Source organism: Pyrus communis, chromosome 2, assembly GCF_041283825.1.
Source record: "Pyrus communis isolate YQ-2024b chromosome 2, ASM4128382v1, whole genome shotgun sequence".
In the NCBI taxonomy this organism is placed as follows: domain Eukaryota; kingdom Viridiplantae; phylum Streptophyta; class Magnoliopsida; order Rosales; family Rosaceae; genus Pyrus; species Pyrus communis.
This window is the reverse complement of record NC_142566.1, coordinates 26,295,914-26,314,197: the sequence shown is the minus strand read 5'-3', so window position 1 is coordinate 26,314,197 and position 18,284 is coordinate 26,295,914. Positions and strand designations below refer to the sequence as shown.

Sequence of the window (18,284 nt, the reverse complement as noted above, 5' to 3'; positions counted from 1 at the left end):
GAAGAAAGAAATGCAACCCACCACCAATCAACATTGATATTATCTTCAACTTAATCATGAATAAGTTGTAGGGTACAAAAGACCTCAAGCTTTAGTAGTTGAGCCATTTAATGTAAGGAGAATCACAATGTTAGTTAACCACATCACAGTACAAAAACGTCCAACTGAAAGTGAAAGTGCTTTCTTCTCCTGTAGCTTCATTTAACTTAATTTTCCACAATGGTAAATATGTTTCAATGGTTCTGTTTTCACATGCCAGTCAGTCAGTCGCATACTCAACTACTTGATGTTCGGGCTCAATGGCTCGAAGAGAGCTTCCACTTCACTCTGATTCATCTCCTCTAACTTTGACGGGTTCCACTTCGGATTCTGCATTGACAAGAAACAGAAGCCAGAGATAAAGATTCGTTCTGATAAAAGGAAAGTAAGATGATTATATAACTGTAGGTCTAGTAGAGGCTGTAATGGTTTATGTTGCAGCAACTCCGTCAGCAAGTGATCTTATAGTAAGGAATCTTGAGCATAATTAACGAACCTGATCCTTGTCCACCAAAAACTGCCGTACACCTTCAGCAAAATCATTCCGTAAAGACGAACTTATAGCAACGCGATATTCAGTTTCATCATACCAGTTAACTGGTATTGGTCAAGTAAAGCACATGTTACTTTCTGAAAATTTGAAATACTACAACGCAAAACCTATCAAAGGGATGCAACCATGTGATGCAAGAAACGAAAAGGTAGAAAGTGAGACTCACTGTGGATAATTGATTGTCATTTTTCCCAAGCACGGATGCAACTTTAGCGAAATAATTTTGTGTCAAATAAAGTGAAAACAAAGCACCCTTTCCAAGACCTTAAAGAGCTTCGTTGGCCCGCTCACCACTGCAATAGAAACAATTTGATACAAAATACTTGACAGCGACATACAAGCCGCTCAATACACAAATGGCATTGACAAACTTACCAGTAGCATCTGAACTCTGATGCTGCTTTTTAAGTTCATCAATTGTCTCGAGAACCAACTTATCTGCACCAAATGCTGAAGTTATTTGAGGTAAAAGAGTCTTGAGTTGCGCTTCAGAATCTGGGTTGCTGGTGAATTTCAGCACAGTTGTTTCAATGTCCTGATGGGGATCCTGGGAACTGCATCAACAATGGAGTTGCTTTTATCTCAACAAACGCATTGGACAATGTGATGATGCCAACTAAAGTTAACCCCACTAAAGCATCGGAAATTGCGTCTGAGGATGGAAAAGGCATACCTGCAGATCCTCCTCCCGGACTCTTTGCCTCTATACGTGAAAACCCATCTGGGAACAAACCAATTCCATTCTATGGCATAGCAAGAACAGTCCTCTGAAACGTATCCATACAAAGTTCTGACACACAAAATTCAAAAAGCAATTGCAATGTAATTGACAACATTGACAATCTCTGTCTGACAAGGCAATAATACCTCTGTAATGATCCGGTAGCGACCGTGACCTGATAGGCCAATACCAAAGCCCACTGTTATGCCATCCATGAAGCTTATATGGGCTTCTTGTACTAAGAGATTTTGCATATTAGAGAATACTCAGCAGTGAATACCTGAAAAACATGCAGCACAAATATCATATCGGTAGCCTCTCAAATCTTAAGAAAACTACAAATTGTAGCTTAGAAAAGAAATGAATCCTCTCCAACCAATACAAATCATATTACCCAAGTTCAAGCAAAGTCAAGACTAAACAAATGACCAGATGTTGCAGGTTGCCTGAGAATGTCAAACATGAAATTACAAAAGAAAAAAATAATCGCATGTATTGAACATTAATAAATACAAGATTGAATAGCCAAAGCAATTAAAGAGGTAGCAGAACTCATATAAGTGATTTTCACTTTGAACTTTTAGGCTTATCAGCAAATACATCATTACGATTCTAACGCATGAATTTTGTTAAAAGGGGCTTGCTTGCTTGTATTAAGGCTTAATCATCAATGATTTTGCAAGGGTCAATCGTCTTGCTAGTTGAAAATCTATGCACTATGAAAATTACCAAAATTACATCTTATATGGTTGTGAAGGAAGTCATCTTATATTATCTGGATTTTAGAAAACGGTGTAAGGTTATAAGTCTGTTATTCTATATGGTTAAAAGGACACAATTAGACCGCAATCATATTCGGTGGTTGGTTTTTGGCCGTGATCTGCTTCACATCACCGCCCGCAGGTAATCTAAATCTGGGTTATTACTTATCAATGAATCAACGTGCCAACTTATCGGACACCATCTATCTCTATATGGCACAAAAAGGAACAATGTGAAACAATAAACAACATGACATGAAACAGCACAAACATCGAAGACCAAAAATCTATCACGTAAGCACCTAAACAAGAAACAACTTTAGTTCAAAGCAAAGCGTAATGTAGAAACCTTCGCCACAAGAGGTGTGTTTTTGTCCTTTTGAATTTTGGCAACAACCACTTTAATATCCTTTCCTGCATTTACCATGATCGGTCACTCTCAAAACCTTACCTAAGAGACCCAAAAACAAAAATAACCGCCGAAAGAGCTAAACATACATATCTAGAAAACTTATTTAACTGCATGCTAAATGGAAGTGTAAAATTGCCAAGAAAGATAAGAAACTATTCAAATATGAATTCTGGGCGTTACCACCACAAAAGGCACGAGCCAAGCGGCTATCAACAAGAACACACTTCACATTTGGGTGAGATTCCCATTCATCCAGATAGCTCTTGTATTTCACATCCATATCTGCATTTTCCAACAATTCCCGCTTAAACAGAAACACAAAATTCTGCTAAAAAAAGCTAACTTCTTCGAAATTTGAATCCAACGTTTCATCTTATAACAAATGCAATAACATAGATTTGTAATCAATACGATGCCATAAAGTTCAAGCTCAAAAATAAAGAAACAATAAACTTCTTCTGCAAGATTGTATTTCATTTCACAATAATCAATTACACAGATGTTAATATATATAGCCTTTGGCTTTTTACATTTGTACCCTTGACTGCCTTAACTAACCCTTTAATCATTCTAACAAACCACAATTATTAACTAAAACTAACCACATTTAGTTTTACCAAACTATTTTACGGTAACAGAAATGGATGACTTGTCATCCTCCCTAATACACCCCATCAAGTGAGAAGGGGAATCAGAGCTGATTCCAATTGGAAGCTTGGAACACAAATAGCTGAATCTGTTTTTAGACAAGGACTTGGTGTGAAGATCAGCCAATTGGTCTTCACTGCAAAAAAACTGAACTTTAATAAGTTTGGCCAGAACCAATTCTCTAATGTAGTGGTAGTTTATCTCAACATGCTTAGTTCGAGCATGAAAAATAGGATTAGATGCTAACGAGATTGCTGAGATGTTATCACACCATAGTGTAGGCAGTTTAGAAAGGCGGAAGTGAAGATCACGAAGAATTTTGCAAACCCAAGTGAGTTCTGCAACCGTGTGAGCCAAAGACCGATATTCAGCTTCTGTAGAGGCACAAGCAACAATACTTTGTTTCTTAGCACTCCAGCTCATGAGGTTAGGACCAAGAAACAATAGCCACTAGTTGATCGCCTATCAAACGTACAGCCATCCCAATTAGCATCTGAGTATGCTGAGAGATCAATAGGACACTTTGTAAACCATAGATCATGAGAAACAGATCCTTTTAGGAATCAGAGAACTTCTTTGGCTGCTTGAAGATGTTCCCTCGGAACATGCATGAATTGATATATCTGATTGACAGCAAATGCAAGATCCAGTCGAGTCCAAGTGAGATATTGGAGTCCTCCAACAATAGATCGATATTCAGTAGAATTGGATAAAAGTGACCCACTATGATCCAGTTTCTTGGAACCAAGGGGTGTGCAGCAAGGTTTTGCACCTTCCATATTTGTTTTCTTGAGAAGGTCAAGTAAGTATTTGGTCTCCCTTTGGTAGATCTTTGTACTTCCAATCCCAAGAAATAGTGTAAAGGACCAAGATCCTTCACTGGAAATCGATCACTAAGTTGTTGAATGAACTGTTGGCAAAGGTGTGAGTTAGGTCCAGTGACTAGAATGTCATCCACATAAACAAGAACAATAACCAACCGAGGACCATTAAGCACAAACAAAGAAGCATCTGATGAAGATCGTTTGAACCCAAGTGTACGCAGAGCTTGAAACAGTTTATCAAACCAAGCTCGAGGAGCTTGTTTAAGACCATACAAAGATTTTCTTAACTTGCACACATGACTGGGAGAAAGAGGATCAACAAAACCTGGGGGTTGTTGCATATAAACATCCTCCTTTAAATCACCATGAAGAAAGGCATTGCTAATGTCTAATTGATTTAAAAACCAATTGGATTGAACAACAAGAGTAAGAAGGATCCGAATTATAACCGGTTTAGCAACTGGACTGAAAGTTTCATGAAAATCAATTCCTTCTTGCTGATGGAAGCCCTTTGCCACTAGCTGGGCTTTGTACCGATCAACAATGCCATCAGGCTTTTTCTTAACACGAAACACCCACTTGCAGCCTACTACATTTTGAGAAGGATGGGAAGGAACTAAAGACCGAGTTCCTATAGACAATGCATTGTATTCATCCTGCATGGTAGCTCTCTAGTGAGCATACTTTGATGCTTGCAAATAGGTGCTTGGAACAAATTCAAGGTCAACTGGGAGTGAATGCCTAGTTGCTGCATAAGCCTTAGGCTTCTAAATCCCTGCCTTAGATCTTGTAATCATAGGATGTGTATTTCAGAAATGGGAAGATGACTTGTCTCAGTTGTTGGCAAAACAAAACTTTCTGAAATAAAGATAGAATTAAAAGTACTTGGAGTTGTAGATGAACTATGGCTAGTAGTGATAGGTGGAGAGGTGCACTGTAGAGTTGGAGATGCATCACCAGTGGGAGAAGGGTGAGTATACTTGCTAAAATAAAGATCCATAGAAGGGGAATGTACTGGAGAAACACTGTTTGAACTAAATTGGTGAAGCTGCAGAGACTGAAAAGGGTAAGTGCCTTCATCAAAAACCACATGTCTTGATATATGGACTCGGTTGGCAATAGGGTCAAAACACCTATAGCCTTTGTGTTGGAGACTATATCCCAAAAATACACAATTTTTGCTCTTAGCATCCAATTTGCTATGAACATAAGGTTTAAACCATGGGAAGCATTGGCAACCAAATACTTTGAGTTTGGAATAATCCGGATGCTGATTGAGCAGAATTTCCCAGGGGGACTTAGTAATGCCAGAGATTGGAAGACGATTAATAAGATATATAGCAATGGAGAAGGCTTCAACCCAATAGACATGAGGGACATGACCGAGCTGTCTCAACAAGATGCATGTGTTTTCTCTCAGCACAACCATTTTGTTTAGGGGTATGTGGACAGCTAAATTGATGTAGTATACCATGTGCACTGAGAAATGAAGCAAAAGAATGACCAATGAACTCACCCCCTGAATCTGAACGCAACACTTTGATTTTATTACCAAGTAAATTTTCTACATCGCTTTTGAAGACAACAAATGTAGAAAATACATTAGATTTTGACTTCAAAGGAAAAAACCAGCTATATTTGCTAAAATCATCAACAAGTAGCAAGTAATACTTGAAACCACTACTAGAAGTAACAGATGCAGGTCCCCACAAATCACAGTGCAAAAGTTGAAGACTTTGAGTTGTTGAGGAAGCCATTACAAAAGGAAGCTTGGGGTTCTTAGCTAATGCACAATCTGAATAGAAAAATTCAACAGTAGATTGGCCTTGCACTGCAAGATTATTAGTAGATATTACCCTGCGAAATATAGATGAAGGATGACCCAAGCGCCTATGCCACACTTTGACAAGAGCTTTAATACTTTTTTTTTTGAGAAGAAACTATAACAGTTTATTAAAAAAGAAAAGTGTAATACACAGAAGTGGATAAGAAATCCACCAAGAACAGAACAAGAAAATCTCTCCAGAGGATCTGATTATAAGTAGGACAACCTCAACCAAAATCACTTTACAACTGCTAACATATCCCACAGTATGTGAGAAAGAGAGTAATTCTTAAAATCATTTGAAACTGAAGCCCAGAAGGCTGCCCAATATCTTACTCTTCCCCATAGATCTGCTACCCCCACACCAGTATAATCCTCAAAAATTCTTTTGTTACGCTCCAACCAAATGTTCCAAAAAACTGCCGACACCAGACAACCCCACAAAACTTTAGCTTTCCTCCTAATTCCTAGAGCCTCAAAATTAGTGCTTAGAAGCTCGAAACAACCCTTTGGAATGACCCAACTAACTCTAACCTCCTGAAACAATTTCCACCACATTTGAATCGTGTAAGAACAATGAAGAAAAATGTGGTTAACACTCTCCTCCTTTGCTTTACACAAACTGCACCAATGGGGAGAGAAGCAAATAAAAGGACTTATCCTTTGAATTTGATCACAAGTGTTGAGCTTCCCAATAGCCACTAGCCACACAAGAACTTTGACCTTCGGAGGAACTTTTGATTTCCAAATCTGAGAAGAGGGTGGAAAATGTTGCACAATCCCATTGTTGCTCAAGAAAGAGTGATAGGATTTGCAAGTGAACAATCCTGATAATTCCAGTTTCCACCTTCTATCATCCGCTCTTGATTGAGACAAGCGAACATTTTCCACTTTCTGTAATAATCTAGCCGCCTCTTCTATCTCCACCTCGTTCAAATTTCTCCTGAAATCAAAATTCCAGCTCAAAGAATTGATAGAAAGATCCACAAAACTTGCGATGTTCTGGTTGTGCATTCTCGATAGCAAGAATAATCTAGGAAATTGTTCTTTCAATGGTCCCCCTTCCAACCAACCATCCTCCCAACACCTCACCCTCTCCCCGTTGCCCACCTCAAACTTGCAACATTGTAGAAAAGATTGGAGACCACACGAAATATCTTTCCAGGGGCTTCGACTTGAACCCCGCAATGAAGGATTTGCATTCCATCTATTATCCTGCAGCCCATACTTGCTTCTTATCACCTTGTGCCAGAGAGAATTTGGTTCCTTTGGGAATCTCCACAACCACTTAGCCAATAATGCTTCATTCTGATTCCTCAAATTCCCTACTCCTAAACCCCTTTCCTCCTTACTTTTAATAACTATCTCCCATTTCACCAGGTGGTTTTTCTTTCTTTCCTCCACCCCCTCCCAAAGAAATCCTTTCATTAGTTTTTCTAGGCATCCAATCACCCCGCAAGGAATTTTGAACAAGGACATGTAGTAGATTGGCAAGCTTCCCAAAACAGATTGAATCAAAGTTAATCTGCCTCCTCTGGATAAGAAGGCATTCTTCCAACTTTGAAGTCTTTTTTCCATTTTTTCTACCACTGGATCCCAAAACGTAAGTGCTCTTGGCCTACCCCCAAGAGGGAGACCCAAGTACTTTATTGGCCAACTACCCACCTCACAACCCCAATAATCTGCCAACCTTTTTAATTTCTCACAATCTGAGTTTATTCCAGCCAAAGAACACTTTGCTTTGTTGATTTTCAACCCTGAAACAGTACAAAATAAATTGAGCACCTCTAATAAATTGTTCCAAACTTCCTCATCTTCCGCCAAGAAGAAAATGGTATCATCAGCAAATTGAAGATGAGAGATCTCCACCCTTTCTTGCCCAATGCCTAAACCTTTGATCAGCTGATTTTCTTGAGCCTTCTCCATTAATCTACTCAAGACGTCCACTACTAAGGTAAAAAGAAAAGGTGACAGTGGGTCGCCTTGTCTCAAACCTCTTGAAGCATGAAATTTTCCCCTAGGCCTCCCATTGATCAAAACGGAGAAATTTGCAGAATTTAGACATCCTTGCACCCATTTCCTCCATCTATTGCCAAAGCCTTTTCTTTGTAAAACTTCGTCTAAAAATCTCCACTCGACATGATCATAAGCCTTTTTCAAAATCGATTTTAAACACCAATCCCTCCTCTTTCTTCTGCCTCACCTCTTCTACCACCTCATTTGCAATAAGGACAGCATCCAAAATTTGTCGGCCTTTAACAAAAGCTCCTTGATGTGGAGAGATTGTGCTGCCCATAACCTCCCTTAATCTTGAAGCTAGGGTTTTCGCCACAATTTTGTATAAACCAGTAACTAGGCTTATAGGCCTGTAGTCCGTCACTTTCAAAGAATCTGACTTTTTCGGAATTAGACAAATAAATGTTTCATTTGTCACCGCATTTATTATTCCGGTCTCAAAGAACTCCTCCATGACCTTCAAAATATCCACTTTCAAGAATTCCCAACAGTGTTGAAACATTTGCAAGGAATAACCATCTAGTCCTGGCGATTTATCCCTTCCACAATCAAAGACTGCTCTTTGTACTTCCGATTCCTCAAAAGGCCTCTCAAGCCAAGCTGCCTCAGATTCACTTATTGAGGCCCAATTGATGCCTTCTAAGCCCCAACATACATTTTCGTTGCTACTAAACAGGGACTTGAAGAAGTTAACGATATGTTTTTCTATCTCTTCTGCATCCTCTACCACTCCCCTATCATCCACTTCCAACCTTTTTATATAGTTTCTCTTCCTTCTTCCACTTGCTATTCTATGGAAAAATTTAGTACTACCGTCCCCTTCTTTAGCCCATTCCACTTTACCTCTCTGTCTCCACTTCACTTCTTCCTATAAAGCCAGATCTTCCACAAGGAAAAGTAACTCTTCCTTCTTTCTTTTAGCAGCAACATCTAGCCATTCCAACCCTTCTCTCCTATCTAAATCCTCTATGCTAGCCTCAGCATCCTTAATTTGTTTCTCGACATCACCAAAACTTTCCTTACTCCATCTTTGCAACTTTCTTTTGATAGCTTTTAACTTGTACAAAAATTTGTAACCTTCCCAACCCTCCACCTGCTCAGATTGCCACCATTGTTTGAACTTGTTCCTGAAATCTGGGTGCTGTAGCCACATGTTTTCAAATCTGAAAGGACTTGGCCCCCATTTCACCTTGTTAGTATCTAGTTGGATTGGACAATGGTCAGAAGTGACCCTTGCCAAAGCCATTTGTCTTACCTCTGGAAAAATCTCTTCACAACCTACCGAGAACAAAAATATGTCTAACCTCCGACACACAGGTTCTTCTCTGAAGTTTGACCAAGTAAATTGAGCATTGAGTAACTCCAAATCCTTGAGTTCTGTATCTTGGATGAAATCATTAAAATTCCTTATGCTTGTAGTCATTCTTCCCCCATTTGATTTCTCATTTACAAATCTCACCACGTTAAAATCTCCTCCTACACACCATCTTGGTCCGCAAAGACCGTAAAGGCCAGCCATTTCTTCCCAGAACTCCTTTCGCTCTCTATTTTTGCAGGGACCATAGACACCAGATAACCACTTGTCGAACCCATTGAGGGCTTTAATTTTTATGGAGACAGAGAAACCTCCAACCAAAGATTCAATAACCGAGATATGTTTGGTGTTCCAAATCACAGCTATACCCCCAGATCTTCCTTGAGCAGGGGCGTAAATCCACTCTTTAAATCTGCTTCCCCAAACACTAGCCACAAGCGATCTATCAATTGATTCTTTCTTTGTTTCTTGTAAGATAATGATATCGGGCTTTAATCGCCCGAATTGCTGTTTCAAAATCAACCTCTTCTGCCTACTTCCCAATCCTCTAACATTCCAACTAATTATCTTCATTAAATCTGACAATGCCCCCTTGAATTTTCTTTTCTGCCTTGTTTCCACCCACAAGCTTGCTAGCAATGACTTTCCCAGTATTCCTCTCAAGAAATAAAGACCTTTTCAGTGGCACCAAAGAAACTTTCATATTTGACATGAATTTGGTAGTTCGAGTTTGTGTTTCACGTTTGACTGATACGCTAGCCGACCTTTTCCTTCTGCTGTACTTTAACAATTTCTTGTTTTTTCCAGTATCCTTGTATTCAACTTGTTCCACAGTGTCTAAATTTGCTATATGATGCGACTGAGAAGGTACCTCATCCAACGTCGTCCTTGTTTCCATTGTTGTATCAGTGAAGAGATTGTGAAACATATCGTTAAAGCGATCAAAAACATCGAAGGTTTCTTTTTCGTCTTGTGAAGAATCACCAAGCTCTTCCTCTGAATCTGATGATTGTGACATGTATTCGTCTTCACCAAAATCTGATAATTGAGAATAATCCAGACCAAGATCCTCTGTCAACCTCATCCTTTGTTCAGATGATTCCTCTTCAATCAACCTGCCCGATGGCCTAATTGGAACTTCATCGACATCACTCTCCTTTTCTTCCATCTGTTCACAAACAGTATTTAAGAAAGTGAGATTGGGAGAATGAATTTCCTTCAGTTTAGGCCTCTCGAAAGGAGTCTGATAAGATCCGAACTTATCTGGAAGAACAAGCTTCAGTCTTTTTCCACAATTATCAGAATCGCCAAATCTCCCAAGGAAATTCAAATTGAAACAAATTGGGGTTTTACTTGAAACACCCTTGTGATGAGCTTTCATAGTCGAAGGACAGTGAGAATTGTTCACTATTGAATACTTTGAAGTGCTGCTTCCTATTGTCAACCAATTCGAGTGCTTTGATTCCACCAGCAAGGATGTCTGCGTATTATCCATGGTTGACAAAACCATTCCTTCTTGTAGTTGAAATCTCGGCCCATTGAATTTTAGATTAATTGGGCCTAGACATGACCCAGCAAAAAGATTCTGTGGGTCAAGTCCCACCATCCTTGCAGAGTGAAATAAAGAATTCTCCTTATTAATGGAAGGCCCACATGCCTCCATTACCATTTCTTTATTCCAAAAGAGACCACTTTTGAGATTAACCTCCCTTTTTGTCCTATTAAAATAAAACCCCTTCGTTGATTTTTGTGCTACTTCGGTGGGAATACCACCGCCACCAACTGTCCCACATACCTCCAAGCCACAAGAGCTTTAATACTAAGGAAAGCAGAATGTAAAGTAGTAGGAGAATGATTGGAACTTTGGAGTGGATAGAATCCATCTTTAACCGGTCCTCGCAAAAGCATCCTCCCCGAAATACAATCTTTGACAATGGACCCTTATAGTGTCAATGAACAATCATTATCCTTAAGAAATTGATAAACAGACAAGAGATTATGTTTCATGTGAGGAACATGTAGAACATTTCACAGCTTAAAGGAAGTATGAGGAGTGTGCAGAGATGATGAACCAACATTATGAATGGACAAACCTTTACCATCTCTAATATACACTTTGTCCCCTCCAGTGTAGGGAGTGGGAGAAGAGATATTAGCAACATCATTGGGTGATGTGGGAGGTGGCGCCAAAATCAATTAACCAAAACTGAGATGGTTTGGCAGAGTGATGCACACACATTGTAGCAAGTTTGGCCGGAGGAATGCAACCATAGATGTCCGGATTCATACGATCGAAACAGTCAATCGTCTCATGACTAGTAGAACCACAAATTTGACACAGTGCTTTGAAGGTGGAAGAACCTGAATTATTACGAGAGCCTTGATAGTTCCTATTTCCACAATTGTTAGTAAAGCTTCCACGATGATTTTGAAATTTTCGATTGCCCCTATTAGAGAAGCAGTGACCCTGAGGAGGCTTGCCACGATTAGAGTTGTATCGAGATGCATAGTGCAGAGGTTGAGACTGAGCAGCAAAAGCAAATGGAGTAGGAAGTAGAGGAGGCTGAAACTGCATCGAGAAAGCCTGAAACGGTTCAATGGCAGAGGTTGAGGTGACATTCTTCCGTCGAGCCATAGAAAGTTCCTTAGTGAGTAAGAGGCCATGGAGTTCATCAAGAGACGTAGAGGACAGGCGAAGCATGATGGAATCAATGAAGGACTCAAAATCATCAAGTAAACCATGTAGAGTGGCAGCAATGAGATCACGATCGGATACTGAAGCGCCCATGGCGTGTAAGGAATCTGCAATTTCCTTGATTTGTTGACGATATGCAGAGATGGAATTTGATCTTTTCTGAATCGATTGAAGTCGCGATCGCAATTGATGAATGTTAGCCTCTGAAACTCCACCAAAACACTGTTCAAGCTTCACCCAAAGCTCTCGAGAGGACGAAACCCCAATTGTGAATAGGATGATTTCTTCAGAAAGTGTGGAATTTAACTAGATCAAAAGATTTTGATCCTTTTCATACCATTCCTCAAAAGCAGGATTCATCAAACGATCAGGCAAGAAAGGCGGTGAACAAATTTCAGTTCCATAAATGACACCAAGAAGCTTGTAGCGCCCGAAAATGGGAGTAAACAACGCACGACATGGGAGATAGTTAGAGCCTTTCGGTTTGATTGGCAACATACTGCCATGTTGTGAATCGTAAGAGAAGTATACGAATTCAGATGAGGAGAATTAGAAAAATTAGGGTTTTGAATCGAAGAAGACAATCCAGTCGGTGGCAATGCAAATTGAGAAGTCATGACACAATCAGAAACAGAATCAAAGAATCGGAGAAGAAGTGAAGAATCAGAATGAAGAAAGCAGGAATTGATCAAGAAACGATCGATCGATCGATCGGAAGGTGGGAGCAGTGCTGTTAAGCGAAATGGCGAGATACCATAAAGAAACAATAAACTTCTTCTGCAAGATTGTATTTCATTTCACAATAATCAATTACACAAATGTTAATATATATATATATATATATATATATATATAGCATTTGGCTTTTTACATTTGTACCCTTGACTGCCTTAACTAACCCTTTAACCATTCTAACAAACCACAGTTATTAACTAAAACTAACCACATTTAGTTTTACCAAACTATTTTACAGTAACAAAAATGGATGACTTGTCATCCTCCCTAATAAAAAATTCAAATCATCTCCAAATCAAAAGCATTTACAGATATATACATATACACATATGCGTGTCAATGTGTGTTTCTACATACCTAGGTTCATGGCGTTGAGAGCTCGGGGGGTGACCGAGGGTGATGACGGCGATGCCAATTGGGTGGACGCTGCTCTTGACAAATGCGTCGGCAGAGGCCATGATCCCAAAGGTGCGGAGAAGGCAAGGGGATTTGGAGGGTTTGTAAAGAGAGCTTCGAATTTGGATTGAGGAAGAAGAAAGCGGATGACTGCGTCGCTCGTCCTAATAAGCTTCCCATTACTTCTGTTTGAGAGTGATTGTGTCAGTGTCGAGAGAGAGATATTTTTGGTGCTTCTGAACCGGTCTACTCTTGATGTTTCGGTTAAATTACCGGGAAAAAGAACTGCCGCCATGGCCACGTAGGGAAAGTTGAAATTTGAAATAGTATTGAAGTATGGACTCGCCTTCATTTATTGAACTTAGAAATCGAAAACTGAAAGAAACGTCTGACTCAAACATGTGATGATGACGATGCATCACCACCTTGGTTGTGCCTCTGGATCAAAAACCTACCAACACGATTAAAATCGTGCATATTTTCCTTCTTATGTTTGTCCCATACTAGATTAACCCCTGTTCCCTTAATTGATTTATTGTATCTCCCTGGCATTTCAAAAGTTATATCAACCTTATCCCCGCTTTGCAAATTGAGCTTATCGTTCGATATTTGTCCTTGCCAAAGAAACCATTTTTCAAATACATCATCGCGCATTTTTATAACCCAATCTTCCTTGCCTATGCAGGTTCGCAACTCAGTAGGCTTGGTATGGCACGAGGATGACCATCTTTCCATCTGATATAAGGGCTTGATTGATCAAGATTTGAGCAGTAAAAGCATAACAGAGTCAGCCCTTCAAAATTACGATCATCACTCAAGGGGATATCAAAACTGACTTTATTACAATCATTGACAAACTCGAACCAATCAGGAACATAATTCCCATTGAGAAAAATGCCACCATATCCACAAGAAGTCCATCCCTATATATACAGCGCAAGTGTCATATCTATATATATACATGTACATGTGCGTTGTGTGTGTGCATGTGCGCAATAGGAAGACAATTAAAGAGAGAGAGATACCTTTAGCACGTTCCTCCTAAAATCAACTGTGAGTTTGGGGCAGTCCCTCATATCAATCCATGTCATCGAGTTTAATGACTTATCCAAGTCTGGAACCTCAATGAGTGCGTGTGAATTACTTACATTCAGTTCTCTCATATTCGACATTTTCGAAAAATTGGGCATTGTTACCAAACGGATGCAATAAGATGAATCCAGAAATTTCAAATTTGTTGGTAAATCATAGATTGTATAAAGCCGGAAGCAATTATCTAACCAGAGACTTTCAAGCTTTGAAAGATGACTGAGGCTGGGTAGGGTATGAAGGTTAAAGCAGAAACTTAACCACAAATTTTCAAGTTTTGAAAAACAACTGAGGCTGGGTAGGGTAAGAAACCCATTATTTGAGAGATTTAAATTTCTTAAAGAGTCTAAGCCGTGTAACGAATCGGGAAATTGCAAAGGAAACTCCGATTGCATACACGCTAGAGATAAATGAGTGAGATTCTTCAATCCTACTGTGGAACGCGGTACTTGTGTTATGGTTGTGGTAGTTGCTTTAAGTACTCTCAATGATATCATCTTCCCTAAATCCTCGGGCAGTTCACTGAATTGCCAACAAAAATCAAGAACAAGAGTCTGAACGGATTCGGACCTGTAGAAATCCCCAGGAAGAGAAATAAGATTCTTGCAGAGTGTGAGGTTCACCAAAGAAAGTTTTTTAAGATGACCAATGGAGGGGTGAATCTCGGACAAACTCCTACACCTTTCCAATATCAACTCTTCAAGATTTGGGAGATTTGAAAAGTCTGGTGATTTTTTTAAGTCAGAGCAACTTCCGAGATTAAGGACTTTCAAGTTTTCAAGCGACTGTTGCACAAAATCAAAGGAAAATTAAAATTAACATCCAAAAGGAAGATCTCAGGAAAAAAAGAAGGAAATCCAAAAACAAATAGAAACATAACATCATCATGTGGAATCGATTGTACCTTGGAGCCCTCCCAAACTTGTACCAGGTCGCTAGACGTTATCTGTAAAATAACTAGTCTTGGTTGATCAAAGAAGTCATCTGGTATGGACTTTAAAGGGCATCTTTCCCAACACAACCATATTAACTCTTTGGGGAGATGTTTGTATTCTCCATTGAGCTGCACGTTGTAGAGCTTGAGCAGTCTCAGTTTCTTCATATTGGCAAATGCTTCTGTACTGAACCTAGGCATGTTAGATCTTGGAGGCCAAGGAGGAGGGATACCTAGAGCAAGTGCTTCAACTTCTTCAGTTCCCTATTAACAAAAGGTTATATTCATGTGTAAGAAACGGATTATTTGAATACGTTTACATGTATGAATACAAGCAAGTACTATTGTTGGCTAATTGAGATGAATGTTACTAAATGTATAATACACATCCGTGAGTTATATGCGCTTTTCATGTACGATGCATTAATTAAGAATTTTATTGGAAATGTACTTACAGATTTATCTCTCAATACTTTAATGACCTCTTCACAGTTCCACAACCTACTCCATTCTCCAGGGTGACGGGGGGATTTTTCAGAAATGATTAATTTGGCCATTTCTCGAAGCAAATCATGCATATTCAACTTGTTGTCTTCAACAGTTATAAGGCATCGTTCACGGAGGTCACTAATTCCTATTGTTGCAAAAAAGTTACATCCATCTAATATTTTTGCGACATAGTCCTTATCCCGTCCAATAAAGAAACAAGATATGTCAAGGAATATATCCTTCTGTGTAGGATCTAGCCTTTCAAAGCTTACTCTTAGCGGTTTCATTATTCCTTCATTAGGAAAATTTTTCAATTTCTCCAACTGACTTTTCCACTCTGTTGGGGTTCTTTCAACCATAGAAGAACCTAAAACTTCAAGGGCTAGTGGCAAACCTCCACAGTAAGAAACAACCTCTTTTGAGAGTTCAAGATATCCTTCATTAGGCCAACCATTTCCAAAGGCATGCCAACTAAAGAGCTTCAAAGCTTCTTCTTCATTCATTTCCTTAAGCGGATATGTCTTGTCCACTTTCATGTTCACTTGCTTTAGTAAACGTTCATCTCGTGTCGTTATGATAATTCTACTTCCTGGGCCAAACCAATCACGATTTCCAGCTATTGCATTTAGTTGTTCCACTTTGTCTACATTGTCAATAATGACAAGTACGCTTCTACGTTGGAGATGATTTTTTATCAGACTCATACCTCGATCAACACTGGTTATCTTAGACTCGGTCTGTTTCAAGATGTCAGAAACAAGTTTTCCTTGCAAATCAACCAGATCATATTCACCAACGTTAGCAAGGAAACTTTTGAATTGGAACTTATGATGAATTTGGTTATAAATGGCTTTGGCAGCTGTTGTTTTACCCAATCCACCCATCCCCCAAATTCCAACCATGACAACGTCATTTGATCCACCACCTGAAAGATAACTGATAATATCTTGAACACGAGAATTGATTCCAACCGGGTACATGGCCACATTTAATTCATTTGCGCTCGGAAGCCATTCCGTAATGATCTTGCCAACAATTTCTCTAATAAGCTTTGCTTCATGCCTGAAAATTGAATTCATAAGCATTAGCAGGACTCAATGAACGGTAGGAGCTATCAGTACATAGACAATTTTCTCTCCTTCATATATATTCTAACTAGCTACTAGCTAGTATGGCAGGTGAATGATTACCCATTGTCAGTGATTTGAAGATGTTGGCCAGACAAATTTGCAGCTTCTGTAAGAGCCTTTCTCCATTGCTTTACCCTTTCTTGTTTAGCTTCACGTTCCTTGTCATCTTTTTCTTCACGGATGCCCTCTTCGTGCTTCTGAAATGCTTGAGCTAAATCTCTGTTCTGCTTCCTAACATGTGAAGGATCAACATGATAGAAAATTGGCAAAACATGTCGCCCCAGTTTGTATCTGCACTCCATGATCTTCACCAGCTCGTCAAGACACCAACTCGAGTCCGCATAACTCTTTGAGAAGACAATGATAGAGATCCTCGCCTCTTCGATTGCCCGGAACAGTTCCTCTTTTATTTCTTCCCCTCTTTCTAGATCATCCTCATCGATATAAGCCTGGTATCCCCTGTCTGTTAATGCCGCGTGGAGGTGGCCCGTGAAGCCATTGCGTGTGTCTACACCACTGAAGCTCAAGAACACGTCGTAATTCCAAAGTTTTGAAATGGAGGAGGATGAAGAGGAGGCTTCGTGGGTTCTCATGGTGGTATCCACCGTTATGGCACTGCAGTGGTTCAGATAACGACTGAAAAATGGCAGTAGTTGTGTTCGTGCTGTCGAACGGATGATCCTGAAACACCTAAACCCAAGTCAAGCTCCTTCAGTCAACAAGAACAAAGTTTATAATATAATAATGTTGGCGTATGGACTTGAGAAACGACATAATGTTGGCCGGAAGGTGCAGAGAAAGGGAGAGGAAAAGAGGAACGAAAGAACAAAGACTATCCAAAAGATTCTTGGCAGTGATTACAGCTATTCATAGAAGAAACAACAGACATATTTTCATAGGAGAAACAACCTGCCCATCTTCATATATAATACATTTCAACAGACATATTTTAATAGGAGAAACAACTTTAGTTTGTACTAGAAACTTCTACCCACGCGTTGCTGCAGGATTTGAAATTGTATGAAATCATATATATATAACTAAGTTCCAGGATGCGTAAACTTCATAACTTGGAAATTTTTTGACAAATTAATCAGATTCAACTGTGGGATAGCAAGGTCGCCTATAAAGTTGTGAAGTCATGGAAGCATAAAGGACATATAACAAATGAGTTTTGAGAAATTATTCCACAAATGTCATTCTGCAAAATGTATTAAGGAAGTTTGGTATAAGATTAGCAATCATGAGTAGTGTACAAACATCAACAAAATAACTATAAACCTTAGTTGAACATAATTAAAATTTCGTCAGCAAAAACAAAAGAAAAAGAAATCAGACTTGCAATAATTCAGCCTTCAATCCTGAAGTCCTACTCAAAGAGCAAAACTTGAATGCAAGCTTTCTGAAATTTTCCAAACAACACAGAAAAAAAAGTAACACCCTGGTCAGAAATGAACCAAGGTGCGAGCTTTCTAAGAAACCCAAATGACAAAATCAACAAAATAGAAAGGAAAAAGGACTTACACTTTTAAGGCATCCTCGAATCTTGATCTAAAATTGGTGGTGGGTCGATTGTTGGTCACCAAATCTAAATGAAGAATTCATCAAAACCTAGAAATTTAAACAAAGAATTTACCAAAATCAACATTTACTAAAATCCAGTTACTTGGTTATCATGCATGATGGCTTGCCAAAGACTGAA

At 39.2% G+C, this 18,284-nt stretch overlaps 1 protein-coding gene and 1 pseudogene across 2 annotated transcripts; both read right to left on the bottom strand.

The window, feature by feature from the left end:
• Positions 1 to 7: 7 nt before the first annotated feature.
• Positions 8 to 3,557, bottom strand: LOC137747671 (3-hydroxyisobutyryl-CoA hydrolase-like protein 3, mitochondrial). The gene is made up of 9 exons (XM_088679144.1): positions 3,117 to 3,557; positions 2,667 to 2,790; positions 2,424 to 2,488; positions 1,743 to 1,759; positions 1,460 to 1,551; positions 1,266 to 1,359; positions 968 to 1,146; positions 536 to 636; positions 8 to 369 (listed from the first exon to the last, which is right to left on the bottom strand). The coding sequence occupies exons 1-9, from the start codon at positions 3,555 to 3,557 to the stop codon at positions 280 to 282; spliced, it is 1,203 nt and encodes a 400-aa protein (XP_088535270.1). The 3' UTR covers positions 8 to 279.
• On the bottom strand, positions 2,363 to 18,178 carry LOC148698832 (disease resistance protein RPV1-like; annotated as a pseudogene). The gene is made up of 8 exons (XR_015958873.1): positions 18,107 to 18,178; positions 16,643 to 17,272; positions 15,419 to 16,514; positions 14,934 to 15,227; positions 13,966 to 14,814; positions 12,902 to 13,863; positions 2,667 to 2,768; positions 2,363 to 2,488 (listed from the first exon to the last, which is right to left on the bottom strand). The product of XR_015958873.1 is annotated as a disease resistance protein RPV1-like (transcript).
• Positions 18,179 to 18,284: the final 106 nt, after the last annotated feature.

Coding starts and splice junctions, on each gene's coding strand:
- LOC137747671 (XM_088679144.1), bottom strand. CDS start 3,557: ATGAGCTGGAGTGCTAAGAAACAAAGTATTGTTGCTTGTGCCTCTACA. Junction 1,360..1,459: donor GCTACCGGATCATTACAGAG/GTATTATTGCCT, acceptor GATACGTTTCAG/AGGACTGTTCTTGCTATGCC. Junction 370..535: donor TTTTGGTGGACAAGGATCAG/GTTCGTTAATTA, acceptor TTGTCAATGCAG/AATCCGAAGTGGAACCCGTC.